A 19,510-nucleotide genomic window follows, 5' to 3' on the forward strand; every position below is an offset into this window, starting at 1 on the left:
GTTACTATGGTAAACCCATAGTAAATGTTGTGGTTATTGTGTGTTAGTAAATACAAATACCAGAGTAAAAATATGGTTACTATGGTAAACCCATAGTAAATGTTGTGGTTATTGTGTGTTAGTAACTAGAAATACCAGAGTAAAACTATGGTTACTATGGTAAACCCATAGTAAATGTCGTGGTTATGTGCGTTACAAAGTCCAGAGTAAAACTACGGTTACAGTAGGAGAAGCATGGTAAATATGCTGTAGTTACTGTGTGTGTATTGGCTACACATGACGTGGTCAAGCAAAAGTTAGGCTAGTCTTGTAAAAATATGCTAAATGTGTGGACTTTTTACACGATCACGATTATCACGCGATATTGGGTTGGGTGCTTTGTTGTGCTTGTATTAGTCATGTCTAAAAGCTGAAGACCCATATGTCACATCATAAATTTATTTAAAACTGCAACAGGTCTATAAACAGTACAGGTTAGCTTAGGCTAATGACAATGGTAGGCTAGCTGAGCAGCCCACTGACCCATAATTGGAGCATAAACTGCCCTTTAAAAACACGGCCCTGTCTAACGTGATGCAGAAATACTGAAATAATTAAAACAATACGCTTAACCACGTGATATCATTACAAAAAGAAGAATAAAAAAATATATTTACCCTTGCTTACCTGTTTGAAGGTGTACGCGCATCAGGTGAACTGAACGAGCCTCGCTTGGTGACGTCACTGCCGCTGAAGATGATGCGTGTTATTTGGACGCATCTGCTCTCCACCGAAATTAATGGGAAGGATTGGCGTATCATATGCACGCAAAAATGGCATTTGGCGTATGCATTACACGCAAATAGAAAGTGTAAAGTCGTGTTATTTATACGCAGACTGATGAGAACGGGTTGGCATAAAGATTTCGGCAGCTCACTGTATTTTTATGGCAGCTTTTTTAAACTGTAAATTAAAGTGCACAACTATTTATCCATGTAATAAACTTGTTGTGAGATTTGGAATTCAATAATACCTTTTGAAAATAAAATAGGCCTACATTTATGAAATAAAATAAATCTACTATATAAAACCTACTTTTCATGAAAAGACATATTGAATGAAACAGCTGCAGTGCAACAATCTTCCCTCAGAGACTATTTCAAAAACTGGTCTATTACAGTTAGCCTACTTGTCTGTTTGTTTGTGATCTTTAACTATATGTAATTCGCTTATTTGACTTCATGTCTCTGTTATTCTCTGCAGACGTTATGGCACTAAATGCGGAGGCTGCGCGCAGGGAATCTCGCCCAGTGATCTAGTGCGGAAAGCGCGGAGCAAAGTCTTTCACTTGAACTGTTTCACCTGCATCATGTGCAATAAACAGCTTTCCACCGGCGAAGAACTGTACATTCTAGATGAACATCAATTTGTCTGCAAGGAGGATTACATAAATAACAGCATAGGAAAAGACACAAACCTTGCGTCAAGTAAGTCATTTTGGGCATTGCATAACCTAATAATTATAGCTAAATTTGCACGATTTTTTTTTTCACGTGGTCTGCTGATTCTGTATTTTTTTCTGTAATATTGTTATTGTAATATCACGTTGTCTTCGAATGTGTTGCACATGTTGAAAGAATAGTTTGATATTATAGTGGCATGACTAAACGTTTTATCTGTGTTGTTTATAGTTTCTACGTGCAGTGACCCGAGCTTATCTCCAGAATCTCAAGACCCACAGGACGATTATAAAGACTCTGAGACCGGACACATGTCGGAGAAGGAGGTCTGCAACAACGAAAACGACGAGCAGAGTCTGGGTGGCAAGCGTCGCGGGCCGCGCACTACGATCAAAGCCAAGCAGCTGGAGACTCTGAAAGCTGCCTTCAGCGCGACCCCTAAACCTACCAGACACACCCGAGAGCAGCTGGCGCAGGAGACAGGCCTTAATATGAGAGTCATTCAGGCAAGTATGAAAACATGGGGAAATATATTAAAGAAGCCTATTATAAAGCGAGTCACTGGCGCTTCGCCTCATTGTCAAACAACTGCTTATTAAGGCTATTTTACTTGATGTTGTCTTTGTAACCGATCATGTATAACGTTATGTGGTATTTTAATAAAACTGGTTAATTTAGACGTTAGCGCATGATAAAACATTTGACGTGCGACCTTAAGTTTCCAACAGTTTTTATTAAACCACGGCCAGCGCAATAGGCTTTTATAAAAAGCAGCCACTTTTAATAAACAGAAGCTTAAATATAAGTAGCCCAATATGTAGAATATACGGCAACCTCTTCAAGTGCATTACCTTAAACTGTACGTCTTTTTACGGTTTCCACGCAACTTGGCGCACAGAATGCATCTTATGTGTGGTCACGTGTGAATGGCTATCGCCACTACTCATCCAATCAGATTTCTGAGCCGAAACTATTCGTTTAATGCCAGTATTTACTTATGGCGTAGGCTATGAAAATCTTTTTTTTTTTTTTGGAACAACCTGAGAGTAGCCTACATTAATTAATAACTGCATTGTGTATAATTGTGTATAGTCCACTTGATTGGATTAAAGGCTTGATACAAATATGTGCACTGAAATTGTCTGAAATATTTACAAAAAGACCCAATGACATAATAATAGCATAGGCCTAGGTAGCTACTGCTGGTTTGTCTTTCGGCAGTAACACCCGTGGGTCATAACGAATGGGATTTTAAGTAGCCTACATGAGAGAATTATGTGGCACAGTGGCAAGAATACGTGATTTTGGCAATAGGCTAAATAACCGCGTTGAGTTAAATGTTTAAAAAAAAATATAGGCCTATATAATAATAATAATAATAATAATGATAATAATAATAATTAAAACATCTAGAACCGTGGTCAGTTCTTAGGTTTAGGTTTGCTCTAAATAATCTTTTAGCGATTATTAAACTAGAAATGAATGTCCTATCTCGTTGTGTATTTTCTGCTGTGCAGGTGTGGTTTCAGAATCGGCGCTCTAAAGAGAGGCGCATGAAGCAGCTGAGCGCGCTGGGCGCCAGGAGACACGTGTTCTTCCGCGGTCCGAGGAGAATGAGAGCCCTGGGCGATCGCCTGGAACCTGGAGAGCTCATGGCCAACGGCCTTCTCTCTTTTTATGGCGGTCAGTTCATCATGAATATTAATCAGAATAAAAAATGCATCATAACTGAATGCTATACTAAATATAGGCTATTTTCATTACATATAACCACAATAAATATATATGATCAGCCTTAAATCTTAATAATTATTTTATACATTTGAATACGTGTTATGCACTTTTTTTTTGTAAACATGTAAATGTATATGTTTGCAAGTATGTATTTAAATGCATACAAGTGTGTTGCACAAAATACATATATAAAAGAAACTGTTCAGATTTAAGTCTATTAATGTTAATGTTTCTATTAATGTTTCCATGTTTACAAAATACAAAAATAAGTAAGCAAGTACGCTTACGTGTGGAACAAAATACATAAAGAATATTTAATGTTTTAAATATGAAAATGCATAAAAATATTGAGCAGCGCTGTACTGACGTTCAATGATTCGTTTTCACCCGTACAGCCCTACACAGTCAATTACTTCAACAGTGAACTACTATCAATTACATCAACACTGAAGTGATTTCTCTTGGCAAATTGGGAGATACTGCATTTTACTTATGTGTGGAAGTGTAATAGGAAATCTTGAATACATTTCATGACCACTCTCATTTTATTTTACAGACTATCAAGGTGAATACTATGGCCCGGGGTCAAACTACGACTACTTCCCTCAAGGTCCGCCATGCTCCCAAGCCCTGACTCCAGGTGATCTAGGATTCATGCCCTCCTCTGGGCCAGCTGGAACCCCTCTAGGGAGCATGGAGCACCATCACAGAGCACACCACCCCTCCAATGAGACACAATGCTACAGTGAGATGATATCACATCACCCAGGGGACTCGCCCAGCCCAGACCCCAGCGCACCCGCCTCAAACCACAGTATCTCCACTGACACGTGTGACTCCACTCCACCCTTCACATCCCTGATCTCTCTCAGTGGCAATGGATACAGCAATCAGCTGTCCTCAGAGATGAACAAGGGCACAGTTTGGTAGCAAACAACAGACTAATCAGGACACAAAGATATGGATATGAACTGTTCATGTGTGATTTTATAGCAGCAATATTTATATTGAGTTAATTTATTGACATAATTGGCTATTTATTTGTTCATTTGTTTAGCTATTTATTTAATGTATTTATCTATTTAAGAAGCATTTGTGTCTTTTGAAAGTGTAATGTCAAATATGGGTCGGCAGACCATATAGCGGTGCTATAGAGTAGACAATGGGGGAATGAGAATTGAAACAGAATGTTTATATTTACAACACCTGGTGTGTCTATTCATATATGTGTATCATAATCTGATGACTCAGATCTCTTTGCCTTTCAAAGCTTTGCCATAATGACACTTCTGAAATCTCACACCAAAGTCTTTGCTCTCCATGTGGTGGAGTGACGTTTCCATTAGCAAAATCTCAGAGTATTTGCCTTTAAAAGGGAAACTTAAAAGTGTTCAGACGAACCCTTTATTTGAAATGAAATATGACTTGAATCTGAAGACAGAGTCTAAAAATGATTTCATGGTCAGTGGAGAGAGACAGTTGTTTACGTATATTTTCTTCAGGGGTTTAATATCAACGATGACTTAAAAAACCCTCTTGATACTGACACAGACCTTTTCTTCAGGCATGAAACCAAAATTTTGTATGAATTCAATTTATATTTGATTTGTGATTCACTGTACTAGTTTGTGTGATATTGTGTTTACACAAAGATTACACTAAACAAACCCATAAATACATATGTTGACAAAAGAAGCTCAAATACCTAAACTGCATTTGTTTTTTGAAAATAACTCCACTGAACTTGGCTCATATGCATCAGTCTCTGAATAAGGGTTATGTGATAATCCTACAATGCGGAATTTTATAATCTGCAATAAATCTGAAACATTAAAAAAACACCCATAGCAGGGAGTCTGGAAAAAAAACAGGGAGGTTTTTGAAATGGCAGAGTATCCCAACTTTATGGCCAAATGATTCGCTGCGTTTCTACCTTACCGTGATGCAACCTTGCAGAAATGGTACGACAAGAGGTGACTCACAACAGGCAAGAGCAAAAAAAAGAAAAGAAATCTTGTGGAAAGTTTTCCCAGAAGACTCGAAGCTGTTATTGCTGCAAAGGGGTGTCAGACTTGAAATGCATGTCTATGGATTTAGAATGAGAAAAAGTCCCAGTTGGTGTCAGGTGACCTAATACTTTATATTATATATTATATACACACACACACACACACACACACACACACACATATATATATATATATATATATATTTATACACACACACACACACACACACACACACATATAAACTGATGTCACACAGTAGGACAATGCATATATCTACACTCGTTTGCTATCTCTCTGTGTTTCCCATCAAACAGGGTTTCGGAGCACAGGATGACAGGAATATCCTTACACAAGTGGAGCAGGTTTTAATGGACAAAGAGAGGCTGGTGAGACGTACACAGATGCGCAGGTCTGAATACAGAGTTCTGGGGAAGCTGGAGCCCATCACACCTGAAATAGACAACAGCGTCGCAGAGGGAGAGGTTAGACACCGCTCTGCTTTTATCAATGCACAACTCTGTTTTCATTCATCTACTTCTCTGTAGTTGTAAGAAAACTATATAACCAAACCCTTGACCACAGAACCAGTCTCAAGATTTATACATCACATGAATAAATAAGCTTTCCATTGATGTATGGTTTATTAGGATCAGACGGGATTTGGCCGAGATACAACTATTTGAAAATCTGGAATCTGAGGGTGCAAAAAAATAAAAATACTGAAAAAAAAAATGTCTTTAAACTTGTTCAAATTAAGCTCTTAGCAATGCATATCACTAATCCAAAAAGTAAAAAAGCTTTGATAAATTTACTAAATATCTTCATGGAACATGATCTTTACTTAATATCCTAATGATTTTTGGGATGAAAGAAAAATTTATAATTTTTACCCATACAATGTTTTTTTTTTTTTTTTTTTTTTGCCTATTGCTTAAATATACCCCAGCGACTAAAGACTGGTTTTGTGCTCCAGGGTCACATATTAGCTCTAGTGTTGTTAGCATTATTAAGTGCTAATCAACCCAGCCATTTCAGTAGGTTATATATCTGTTGATTTAACTGTAAATCTACTTTTTACTAGAAGCATCACTGAGCTCACTCTCTGTGGTTTCAGGCGGCTGAACTGGCGCTGAAAGCTAATGTGCACCTTACAGATCTGGATGAGAGATGGCGATGACTTTTACCACCAGGTAAGAAAACAGGCAGGATGAATTATTACGCGGTTACTTTGTCAACCACAACGCTTAGTTATAAAGAAGATAGTAGACTGATGTGATGTCAGGGCACTCACTATGGTTTTTCACAACTACTTCGAGAGCTTATTGAGCGCAAAACAAGTGCGACAGACCCCAATGATCAAGTGGCCATGGGAAAGTGAGTATGTGTGTGTGTGTATACACATGTTTGTTTGACCATGATAACTCAACGTCTGCTCTTACAGGCAGTGGCTTGCCATCCAGAAACTACGTAGTAAAATCAAGAAGAAGGTGGACACCAAAGCTAGCAAAGGCAGGAAGATCAGGTAAGTGTTTTTTTTATTTTTATTAATTTGTCCAGACAGGATGATTGTCATTAATGAAAAACAGGCATTTTCTTTAACCCTTTAACTGTCGCCCTGTCCCGTATACAGGACACCTACATTTACTTCACTATAGTACAATGAAATCTAATCTAATCTTGACAAACTATATATCGTTGGAAAGGTCTAAGACTCCCAAATATATATTTTACCAATGTTTTGTGTTAGAAATTATGTAGGAAAAGTAATAGATTAATTTATGACAAGAGTGCACCCTCAGAAATCTACATTACAGGAGTTCTGAACTTTGTAAAAAAAAGAGACCACATTTTAGAAATTATTTATCAACTGAAAACTTAAATTCTCAAAATTCATCCTTTAAAACCCATTTTAAAATCAGACATTGCATTATCATGTAAATGGTACATCATATGTTACAAAATGTTTTAATTCATGAATTATAAAAATTTAGGTTTGGAACGTTCACTATAAAGTCTATGTTCAAAAATGTGAGTGACAGTTTGCACAATACACTCTTATCAACAGCAGTTTTATTGTTTTTAATGCTACAGCACAAGTATTGCAGTTCTTCATAGTTAACTCAAACTAAATGTTTTTTTTTAAGTAGTTTTTACTACTGGCTTTTACTCTACTAAAATGGAAACAAAAATATATAAAACATTTAGATGTATATGCGGAGATATTTTAAAGAAAAAAACATCGAAATGAGTTCTGAGTCAGACTGTGTGTGCTCTCAATGAAATGTCAGAATTTAATTTGAAAGACTCTTGTTGTCAATCTTCGTCAGGTTTCACATTCACAGTGAGCTGATGAATTTCATGGCTGCATTAGACACCAGCAGCATGAGTGATGAAGCCCGGTGAGTGACGTCTTAGTTCTCCTCATGTCTGATTTTCTCTTTCTGCTGAAACGTCAGACGTCTGATCATACACACACACACACACACACACACCCTCACATTCGTAAGATATATAAAGTTGTCTAGAGGCATAGTTCACACACTAATGAAAATCTGTCCCATTCACTCATCCTAAAGCTGTGGAACATGGAAACACTATATTCTAAATCATAGCTTCATGTGATGAACAGCCTGAACATCTTATTAGAGCAGCTAGAACATTCTGCTAAATGTTCCATTAAAAAATAGAAAACAAGTGGGCTTGGAATAAATTATGACAGCGTTCATTTTTAAGAGTGACTTGTCCTTTTAACTGTCAGTGTTGTCAGTATATGATTTGAGCGGGCCTTTATGCCAGTCTATGTTACTGTGCCGTGGGGACACCAGCAGGAAGTTGTAGGTGTGTGTGTGTGTGTTTAATTAATGGTTCAGTTGTGTGTTTCTCTGTCCTGTCAGCCAGCCGTAATCCTCCTCAAACAGAGAACACGCTAATCAAACACACTGTGGAGATATGCACATACACAAACACTCACACATTTCAAAGATTTCACTTTTAATCCCCCTTCTCTCTTTGCTTTTGTTTTGTTTTCCAGTGGTTCCATTCCCTGAACTAAAAATCTCTGCTTCAGTAGCACGTTTACACTAAAACAACCACCAAAAACAACCACCAAAATAAAGCAAGAATTTTGAACCTGGCTTTATCCAATTTTCAGGTTTCTGTTCTGGAAATTTTGGGAAATTAGTGCATATTTGATTAGATAATGGTAATATCTAAACTTGTATTTTTGCTTGTTACACAGTATAACCTTTGAATACGATGTTGTACATGAATATGACACCTTCAGCAGGTTGGTGTACATTAGTAAGTGATTCCCGTCACTGTAACATGGTATCATATTATATGTAAAGATGCAGATGTAGAAGCACATCGTACATAATGGCACTACCTATCAGATATTTCTAAAAACAAATGGATATCATAGTCCTGCTTTTTTTTTTTTTTTACTCACCTTTCTTAAATAGTTCTGTTTCTCACTCAAAGCTATCAAATTGCTGTAGCAGTAAATATTGACTTTATATGAATAAGAGCTTCAACATTCTGCTAAATAGCTACTTTTGTTTTCCTTGGAATACAATCATACAGATTTGGAATGATAAATGATACAATTTTCCTTTAATAAAACACGGAAACCCTAACTGTAAATCAAAACCATTAAATCCACTGATCTTCTCTCTATAGTCTTCTTATTGTTTTCTCTCAGTGACTATTTTTAAGGGTTCTGTGCTACTTGAGCACGCAAAGGACGAAAACATGAAGCACTCAAGAAGGTGACAGAAATGAATGGCGCTGAACTATAATGCCTTATAATGCCTAAATCTTTAAGCAGACCGGGAGACCACACACAAAATCTCCATTTGCCTCGTCTTTCATACAGATGTGGACAAAATTGTACGTACACTTTGCAGTATCTGCAAAATTTATGTTTTAGCAAATAAGAGGGAACATACAAAAGGCATGTTATTTTTTTTAGTACTGACCTGAATAAAATGTCACATAAAAGATGTTAACATATAGTCCATAAGTTGAATTTATAAAAATGACCCTGTTAAAAGTTTACATACTTGATTTCTTATATTGTGCTGTTACCTGGATGATCAACAGCTGGTTTTGTTTTGTTTTATGATAGTTGTTGGTGAGTGCCTTGTTTGTCCTGAACAGTTAAACTACCTGCTGTTCTTCAGAAAAAATCCTTCCTGTCCCACAAATTCTTTGGTTTTCCAACATCTTTTGCATAATTGAACCCTTTCCAACAATGATTGTGTTTTTGAGATCCATCTTTTCACACTGAGGACAACTGAGGAACGTACATGCAACTATTACAAAAAGTTCAAATGCTCAATGATGCTTCAGAAGGAAATAATTTTTTCCCATTTATTTTGGTGAAATAATTGGGAAATAATTTTTTCCCATTTATTTTGGTGAAATAATTAACAATTTGTGGATACAGCAAAGCCAAAACAAAGAAAACTAGCTCAAGTCCAATGAAAATGCACAGCAAAGGGTGTGTGGTGTGAATCATGATCATTGTCTGATTCTGTGAATCAGTGGGACTGTTATCAGAGGCATAGTTGACACAAACTGAAGCCTGACCTTTGCCAGCCACACACACATAGTAACGCATGTGCTTTCTGGATTGGTTTTATTTACATAACAATCGCTGAACTACAGTAATAATGATGTATGCCGATGGTATTAGAGAGTGACCGATGACCTTTGCCAATGAGGAATTATAGGCGACCTTTTCCTCGTGCAGCAATATACACTCACACACATAAACACATTCCCTCAGCCTGCTTCCACAGCCACTATGCCGTATCTCAACTCTGGCTCCACAGTCCCGACACGCACCACTGGCCCCATGAATGTTAATGCCGACGTTGCTGGATGGGGTGCACACTCTCTCTTTCTCTCTCTTGCATAAGGTCAAGCAAGCAGACATGCAGCATGCAAATTCTGCTGGGGCTTAAGAGATAATCACAGTGCATTTGCCCCTGATGGGGTGATGGTGAGAGCCGGGGAATCTGGGTCCTGGGTAAACCTCATCAGTAGAGATGGGAGCATCTCTCCTTTACTCCTCTGCTTCTCCGGGTTCTGTTTGGATCAGAATGTATGTGTTGTGTGACGGCGGCAGTATGCCGTAATCCTGAATGCTGGTTGTGCATTTCTAACAGGGATTTCAGATTAAGGATGGGCCTGTTAGCCTGGCCTCACCCCTGCCCCGCTGGGACATTAGCTCCTCAATCTCAGGACAGTGCATGTGTGCTTTTGTGCATTAAATAGGGCCATCTATTAGGATTTGTGGCCTTTAGTTACAGATGGTTTAAAGGGAGATTGTGGAGTTTCTCGTGTCACTTTAATATAAATTATTTTCTCTCATTTTATACCAGGTTATTTTCCAATTTTTTGGTACCATGGAGTCCCTAAAACAGCCATAAACATGATGAGAACAAATTTACAGCTCAAATAATACCCAAGTAAAATTAATGCAATTACTTTATAAAAGTGTAATCTTAGCATTTCTGCTTTTAATCCTCAGTTGGCAGGTTTATTTAAGATTGTTAGGTAAAATATAAAGTAAAAACAAGTAATATGAAATATTACAATTTAAAATGCTAATATGCTGATTTGGTGCTCAGGATATATTTCTCCTTATCAATGCTGAAAGCAGTTGTGCTGCTTAATATTTTGTGGAACCAGTAATGCTATTTTCAGGATTCCTTGATGAATAGAAAGTAAAATAAATAAATAAATAAATAAATAAATAAAACACACATACATATATACATATATTAACATTATGAATTGTAAATCTCACTCAATGCATCCTTGGATTAATTGTTTATATATGACATTTGAACAGTAGTATACTGTTACACTGGGTGTATTGTATTTACATATGAACATGTCTAAGATGTGTTACTATGACACCGTTCAAAACATGGTACATTTAAAAAAAAATATTATTTGGCCGTTGACAAAATCAGTTGCTTTCAGCAGAACACTAAATTTGGCCTTTTGAGTTGAGAAATACAGTAATGTTTTCAATTTATTGTGTTATGTTTTTTTGTTTTCAGGTCGAAACAGTTTCGTTCCCTGTTAGCGAATGGTCCAGTGATGACACACTGACCGAAACATCTGCATTTAGTCTTAGTGTGTGTGTATGTGCTGCATTGCTTTCACACACTTCTGCAGTTGAAATCCTTCAGGGACCCCCGACTCAAACTTAGGCGGTTGTTTTGTGATTACCTGTAAGTGAAACTGAACTTTTCTTTTGATTTGAATGAGACATTTTAGTGCCTTTTTGTATTAAAATACCATTTTGTCAACAGAGACAGCATTTTCATTGATGCACCTAGTTTTACCCTTTCTGGAGGCATTCTGTAAAATGCAGTCTGATTAGAGGTATCAGAGAAACCTTCTCCAGTTACCCACCACAAGCTTTGACTATTGTGGCGGCCATAATTTTAATTGGGTATTGAACTGGTGTTTCAGATTGTCGTTAGATAGTATGAGAATAGAATGTGTGAAACCCACAAAGAGGGTGTTGAATGAGACAATGATTGCTGAATTGATAAATCAATGGAAGTGTGTTCCTGAATCCTTCTGTCTGCCATTTGATTTCTCCCAAGACTAAAGAATAGCATGAAGACTAGCACTGATTATCTGGTGGTAGAAAACAGTCACCTAAACTTAAGGATTTTTTCTCGGGCTATGATCATTTGCATACTTTTAAAGTGCAATTTCCCACCATATTTGATCCTTAGAATTAAAGGTGATGTTTTTTTATTGCATCTATACATACAAACCCGATTCCAAAAAAGTTGGGACACTGTACAAATTGTGAGTAAAAAAGAAATTTACAAATATAATAATTTACAGGAATACTTCCAGAAAACATTGTGGGTGAACACAATCCACTGTGCTATTCGCCACTGCCGGCTAAAACTCTATATGTCAAAAAAGAAGCCATATCTAAACATGCTAGCGCAGGCGTTTTCTCAGGGCCAAGGCTGTGGCAAAGTGGAAAACTGTTCTGTGGTCAGACGAATCAAAATTTGAAGTTCTTTTTGGAAAACTGGGACACCATGTCATTCGGTCTAAAGGGGACAAGGACAAACCAAGTTGTTATCAGCGCTCAGTTCAGAAGACTGTATATCTGATGATATGGGGTTGCATGAGTGTGTGTGGCATGGGCAGTTTACACATCCGGAAAGCCACCATCAATGCTAAAAGGTATATCCAAGTTCTAGAACAACATATGCTACCATCCAGACGTCGTCTCTTTCAGGGAAGACATTGTATTTTCCAACATGACAATGCCAGACCACATAATGCATCAGTTAAAACATCATGGCTGCATAGAAGGAGGATCCTGGTATTAAAATGACCAGTCTGCAGTCAAGATCTTTCACCCATAGAAAACATTTGGTGCATCATAAAGAGGAAGATGCGACAAAGAAGACCTAAGATAGTTGAGCAACTAGAAGCCTGTATTAGACAAGAATGGGACACCATTCCTATTCCTAAACTTGAGCAACTTGTCTCCTCAGTCCCCAGACATTTGCAGACTGTTATGAAAAGAAGAGGGGATGCCACACAGTGGTAAACATGGCCTTGTCCCAACTTTTTTGAGATATGTTGATGCCATGAAATTTAAAATGAACTTATTTTTCCATTCAAAATGTAACATTTTATCAGTTTAAACATTTAATATGTCATCTATGTTGTATTCTGAATAAAATATTGAAATGTAAAACTTCCACATCATTGCATTTTGTTTTTATTCACAATTTGTACAGTGTCCCAACTTTTTTGGAATCAGGTTTGTAGATAGCCCACCATTAACAGCTTAATCTTTACTTCATAAATTAGTAACAGTACGCTGTTGTGAGTTTTCCTATTTCCTGCATAACATTGTCGAAGCATTATATTGAGTCAAAGTTATATCTTTAAGAGAATTTCAGAGAGGAAAGGGGTCTCATTTATAGAAACTAACCCCTGGGGTACCTCACGGTTAGGTGCTTGGCCCTTTTGTATTGAGTATTTTAGAAAATCCTGTTTTTCATAACATGACCCTGTATATTCAATTAAGATTGAGCCAAGAATTTAACATGTAAGAATTTATTATATAGTCATTGTTTAGAATGCAATTACAGCTTGCCACAGTAAAAAGGAAATCCTATATTTTGACAAAGGAGACGCTTCGGATCGCTCCAGTAACAAGTTTAGCAACCCTTACAGATGCATGAGACAATCCAGCACCTGTTTGGGTCACAGCATGTCAGCGAACTTGACACAATTTTCAACTTTCATTCAATCAAGTGGCAGTGCTAGCATTGGAGTGGCTGCTTGAGGTTTTACTGGTAGTGGCGACAACTATCATGATGCAAATGAGACATCATGACTGCCAGTTTAAATTGTTTATAATACTCTCTTCACCTCTCTCAAGTATCCTTAGCCCCCTCCATTGCTTTCGTTTAGTATACATCTACACTGTACTCCTTCTGTCATTCCAGAATATGTATGTTGTAACAAAAATCATGTTCTAATCTACAGTTATGCACTTACAGTACAGTGTACTATGTTGAACTACAGCACTTATACATTATTGTTTAATAAGTTAACGACTTTTCAGCGTTATATCATCTATGCTAAAAAATAAACATCATATTTATAAGTACAATACCAGTGGATACACATTTAAAAAGAAAAAACACTTTTTTTTTTTTTTGGTTAAGCCACAAGGGAATGAAAGGAGGTCATATGGCTCAGTCGACCATCCTGCATGTGAAGGAAAATAACTACGTCTACACAGCAAATGATGTGACGAAATACAGCTACATCACTCCCGAAGCAGGAGTGACCTAGTTGTGACATCACTTGCTCTCAGTGTGGATGGGTGTTACATAATAAAGTGAAAAGTTGATTTTTAAGTTGCAAAGTTCTCTCTCAAACAGAAATCCTCTAACAGCAGCTTTGGGAAGCTTGCTTCTACAATTGGTCTCTGTTCAATCTAAGTCTCAAAGTGCACTTGACTAGACTTGAAAACTATAAATGACAACACTTTTTTTCTTTTTTTTACATTTTAGTGTTTCTAAAGGTGCACATTGATGTGCATTCATAAGTACTGACTCTGAGTATCTGTTAGAACTCATACTTTCAGAATCATAGCCAACAATGTAAAGACAGTCAAATTGCCATGTTGGCTCCTCTAGTTCCAGTTTTCAGTAACATCAGGCATCTGAGATGATTGTGTAAACAGGGCTCTACGTTGACGCAGGGGCGTCCATGGTGGATAGGATCCGGACCACCTCAGCACGCTGCGTGGGAGAAATGTGCTGGGTCATGTGAACAATGGAGTCCATGGCCACTTCAGGGTTAGCTTGAACCAGGCTAAAAAAGATACAATGACCGAAACAAGGGTTAATTAAAAATACAAACTATTTAACAATTGCATACTTGCATGGATAATAAGGGGTGTAAAAATCAATTGATTTTAAAATTAAAATTCAATGCTATGATGTAATAATTAATTACATGAAATCACAATAATTAATAATTAAATTAATGCAGTTATATTTGCATATATTTAATTGTAAATTTTTAGTAAGAATCCAAACTCAGATTCCAATCAATTTTACTCAAGTATCCGCCAACTGCAGTTGCTTCAATTTAAATTGATTATTAATACAAATAATAATAACTGTAAAATGTACAAAACATAAAAAAAGGAATAAATAATAATAATAATAATAATATAGAATTATTATAATTATATAATTATTATAATTTATATATATATATATATATATATATATATATATATATATACACACACACACATTTGTAGAAATTATTTCTTTTGATTAACTCCCTCAACAACCGCGATTTCCATATATAAGTCTGTCTTTTAAAGTGTTTATTTTTAAAAATAAAGAATGCACATTTTAATACTTTATGCCAAGCTCTAAAATATTTTATCGGATAGAAATTGTGAGTAAAAATATTTAACAAAATCCTAATCCTGGATCCTTACACAATCACTCTTGAACAACTAGAAAAGTCATGTTTGTGAGGCTGGTGTCTGGATGTTACCTGCGGATCTGTTTGAGGATGTGGTCCCTGCGGATATATTTGATATTCTCATCGATGACAGATCTGGCCCCCTCTTCCTCTGCCAGCTGCCTCTCCAACCACTCCACAACATCCTCATTACTGTCCCACAGATAAGCCTGCGAGAGAACGCCACAATGGAGCTTGTTTGAAACAAACTTTCTGACAATGTTTCTATTTGAAAACCAAATCACAATCCTAATCGACGGCTCTTCATTTAGGCTTAGACTGATAACATCAGGCTGATCTGAAACAAAGCTGGACTTGTGCTTGTGGAGATTTGTCGAGGCGTTAATGGGCTTCCGTGCTTCTAAAAAACCCAAGCACTTGTAGTCGGCAAGTACATTTAATGCCCCATATTTATCATTTTTAATCCGTTTGCTTTTAATTAAGAAACAGCGTGTTTCTCTGCTATCTGTGCATGGCAGGGTGGAGATTAATTGTAGTTTAAGATAGCTCTCTCTGATGAGGGTAATGTATTAGTGGTCCAGACAGCGTCTTCTGCAGATACTTTAACCTGCCCTGGGGGCTTGGCTCTACTCCAGGACCTGGTGTGGTGACTCTTCTGAGGCCTAGCCTGGAGCTTGGCAACGTCACCCATTCTGAGAATTTCTAACTTTCATATACTCTCTGGTCCACACACCTCTTCAAGAAAAAATATAAATAATTATTCAGTTCTTCTGACCAACTTTTAAGTTGACGGAGCAGTGGATTTCATCTAAAATGCACTAAAGCTATCAAAAATCTTCAAGACTCAAATGAAGTCGGTCTTTCATAAAACTAGCAAATATTGTCAACCAATAATCATACTTCATCACTCATTAAACAATCACCTAAAAACACTAAAAGCAGGTAGCATTCTGAGTTTTCCACGCCACAAGGATGAGCTGTTTTTTTTTTTCAAATCAAAGCTTAAATACACGTTGAAAACGTATCCTTGCAGCGTGGCTGACACAGAAGAGCGTAAGCTGCCTGCGTTCAGCTCATATTGTACAAAATGGCGCTACCATGATGCAGAGGCACAAAGACAAAATGTTGAATAAAGTCATTATTTTTGTTTAGCTTCCTAACGTTACGGTTGAACCACTGATGGCAGATGGACTATTCTGACCACATCTTTCATAGTTTTCTGGACCTTGACAGTCTAAGTTACTTGGCAGTCAATGGGACATTCACAAGCCTCCTGATTTTCATCCAAAATGTCTTAAATTGTTATTCGAAGACGAACAAAGCTTTTATGGGTTTGGAACGACATGGGGGTAAAGTGATTAATGACTTATAATGATTAATAATCTTTTCATTTCGGGGTGGAGTATCCCTTTAGCCAGGTATCTGACTTAAAAAATTTTTTTTTAAACAATACAATATGAACACAATAAGTGCACTGTACTTATTTTTTTATGTAAGTACATAGTAGTTAGTGCCACTAAATATAAAGTTGGACCAAAAAAGAGTTTTGTTTATGCAATAGTTTTTGGTTAACGTACTTTTACAGCTCCCTCTGCTTCCACGAACCAGCGGCGGAGCATGGCCTGAACCTGGCCATCCGTCAGCTCACTGTTAGCAGACTGGATTTTCCTCTTAACAGTGTCCTCCAACAATAACCGCCGTAAGCGCCAGTAGAAGAACAGTCGAGATGTCTGCCACTCCAGGATATCCTACACACACACACACAAGTCCAGATTCATATATGGCATAGGTCATATTTTATTTGAGCTTCTGATTCTTCAACTACGGACAAATATGAAGACAAAAGTACATCGGAAAACAACTAAAGTGGGAAAAAGCAGAGCAGACTAGTATAAGCTACTATAAGAGTGGAGTACTGACAGTGATGACTCCTTTCTCCTGCATACGGCCCGGTGTGTCATGAAGGTCGGCAAACTGCACGGCGACTTGATGATATATGGGCAGCAGGAACTCTTCTCTCTCTTTCAGTTTACTCTCCAGCTCTTTCCGCTCAGATACACTCAATTCTGGGGTGCCTGAAAACACGAACGCAGAATGAATAAATGCATATTAATGAGGAATGCACCAAAAAAGTACTTCGGAAACAGGCAGGTATATCAGTCAAGCATTTAGCGGTTTCAGAGGACTACTGTCCAACTGAAATTTTTTTGGGTAGTAGCTTTGAAGCTTTTTTTGGAATGGGAGGATGAAAGTTGGAGATATCACAATGGTAAAACATATTCAAATCAATCATTATTTGCCATAATTGTGCCATTTTTTATTTTATTTTCTAGTGTTATAATTATAGTGTTATATATATATATATATATATATATATATATAAATGTTATAACTAGGATTTTAGAAAGGCTGCATTATTTAAAACAGTAACTGCTACTAAAATACTAAAATTACACTGGAAAGTAAGTTACTTCATTTTGGTGAAAAATGTAAAATAACCCAATGGTGAATAGTGGGGAAAAAAACATGCATTTAAAAAAAGTCCATTTTGATTTCATGCTAGCTTAAGCTAATGAGCATAATTCCGTTATCTTGGATTTTATATATTGGCCTCTAGCTCAATACATAAAAGATCAGCAAAAATTTAACACCACGACAGTGCAGCCAACAGAGGAGCATTCCAGTATCACACATCAGCCTGTGGCTGTTCGAAAGAGATCGATCCCGTCAGAGCTAATCATTTAGCGTGGCTGCCTGCAACACCGCAGGCCACTATGGTGGCACGGTCCTCTTTAGTGACTGCTGAGGGGGTAATCGATCGAAGGAGGTACAGAACAGCAACGTGTCTGATTGATCTGAGACCCCTGTGATTGACACGTCTCTTCAGGGATTAGAGAAAATGTCGACACTATCAGCAGCGATGAGGTGCTTTAATATAACACTCAAACACGCCCAATAAAACAAGATAGGATTTCAGTGGAGAAAGAGAGCACTGTAAACAACTAACCCAATCTTTCTGCAAGCCCCATGTATACAGGGTCCACCCGCCTCATGGTCTTCACCAGGTCTTTTTTACGGAACTTGATCTCTACCGTGCCTTCAGGCTCTAACACTCCACCACTGCAGAACACACACACATCACTCATGAATCAGTTTATTCAAACAGGGTATTACAATGAATCTGTTTGAAACTTTTTGAAACTGCTTTAATTGCATCATCACTTAAAATGGCTTGCCTGTAAGGTCTGATCACTTATTTTTATTTATTTATTCATATTTTATGCAGTGTTAATACACTCTTACCAAAAAAAAAAAAAAAAAGATGACAATGACAAACCACAAACAAAACACACCAAACAACAAAAAACCTAAAAACAAACACCAAAGCCAAAGAAAAAAAAAACATACCAAGTCAAACCATCCAAATCAAACAAAACCAAACACAACCAAACAAAACAAAACCATACAAAGCCAAACACAGCTAAACAGAACAAAACCAAGCACATCAAAACAAAGCACAATAAATGTCTTTTCAATACACTGTTAGTTATGTTTACATAAAACAAAAATAAAAAGATGCAATGCACAATATCAAACAAAACTGGTTCTTACCGGCTGTCCTTATCTGCATACATCTCCATGTGGCGAAGGTTGATGGTGGGGTCTATGACGACCCATGATCCTCCCCTGAGCTCTGCTTGTGGAGGGATGTACACCAACACTGGCTGCTTGTATTCTCTCAGCCCGTCCACTATATATGCGCCAAACTTCAGCACCTGGTCATACATGTCTGAGGACAGGAGAGCATGAGGTGTTAGCAGAGACCATCATAGCTCACTCAAGCACATCCTACTTCATTTCACGTAACTGACCTTTCATCCCTCCAGAGAAGCCCCTCCAGTTGGCAAACACCATGAGTGGAAGCCCCTCTCTGTTGAAGTCTTTAATGGCCTGTGCAGTCTTAAAAGCAGAGTCAGGGAACCACACTTGCCCTGCTTGTTGGATGATCTGCAGGAAACAACATAAAACACTGGTCATCTCACTAAAAGAAATCAAGTGTCAGGGTGTGAGTGTTTCTAAGTGGTCACCTTGGCTTCCGAGTCCAAATTCGCTGGGTCAGCTGGGATTGAGAGCTCCACCGACCGGGTTTCCACTGCAACGACTCCAGTAGGGATCCCGCCCAACCTACAAATTGACAAATTGTGAATGTGTATTACACAGGGAAAGCTTATACTAATGCTCAACAATATCAAATAATAATAATAATAATAATAATAATAATAAATATGAACAATAAATATTTAT

At 37.4% G+C, this 19,510-nt stretch overlaps 2 protein-coding genes and 1 pseudogene across 10 annotated transcripts in view; 2 read left to right on the forward strand and 1 right to left on the reverse strand.

Moving 5' to 3' along the window:
• Nucleotides 1–4,667, forward strand: part of LOC127993965 (LIM/homeobox protein Lhx1-like) — a 16,016-nt gene extending 11,349 nt beyond the window's left edge. The window contains exons 2-5 of the mRNA XM_052591764.1: nucleotides 1,243–1,466; nucleotides 1,671–1,945; nucleotides 2,957–3,122; nucleotides 3,730–4,667. Coding sequence (XP_052447724.1) covers nucleotides 1,243–1,466; nucleotides 1,671–1,945; nucleotides 2,957–3,122; nucleotides 3,730–4,103 — 1,039 coding nt within the window. The 3' untranslated portion in view covers nucleotides 4,104–4,667. The remainder of the gene's footprint in view (nucleotides 1–1,242; nucleotides 1,467–1,670; nucleotides 1,946–2,956; nucleotides 3,123–3,729) is intronic.
• Nucleotides 4,587–11,308, forward strand: LOC127988297 (protein AATF-like; annotated as a pseudogene).
• A 1,979-nt stretch (nucleotides 11,309–13,287) lies between these two features.
• The window catches only part of acaca (acetyl-CoA carboxylase alpha), a 52,760-nt gene continuing 46,537 nt past the window's right edge, over nucleotides 13,288–19,510 (reverse strand). For all 9 annotated transcript variants that reach the window (XM_052591770.1, XM_052591765.1, XM_052591771.1 and 6 more), the window contains 8 exons: nucleotides 19,294–19,390; nucleotides 19,078–19,213; nucleotides 18,818–18,995; nucleotides 18,213–18,325; nucleotides 17,126–17,280; nucleotides 16,783–16,953; nucleotides 15,278–15,414; nucleotides 13,288–14,575 (listed from right to left, as the gene is read on the reverse strand). In XM_052591770.1, the coding sequence (XP_052447730.1) occupies nucleotides 14,449–14,575; nucleotides 15,278–15,414; nucleotides 16,783–16,953; nucleotides 17,126–17,280; nucleotides 18,213–18,325; nucleotides 18,818–18,995; nucleotides 19,078–19,213; nucleotides 19,294–19,390 (1,114 nt within the window). In that variant the 3' untranslated portion in view covers nucleotides 13,288–14,448. The remainder of the gene's footprint in view (nucleotides 14,576–15,277; nucleotides 15,415–16,782; nucleotides 16,954–17,125; nucleotides 17,281–18,212; nucleotides 18,326–18,817; nucleotides 18,996–19,077; nucleotides 19,214–19,293; nucleotides 19,391–19,510) is intronic.

Source organism: Carassius gibelio, chromosome A5 (assembly GCF_023724105.1).
Source record: "Carassius gibelio isolate Cgi1373 ecotype wild population from Czech Republic chromosome A5, carGib1.2-hapl.c, whole genome shotgun sequence".
Taxonomy (NCBI): Eukaryota; Metazoa; Chordata; class Actinopteri; order Cypriniformes; family Cyprinidae; genus Carassius; species Carassius gibelio.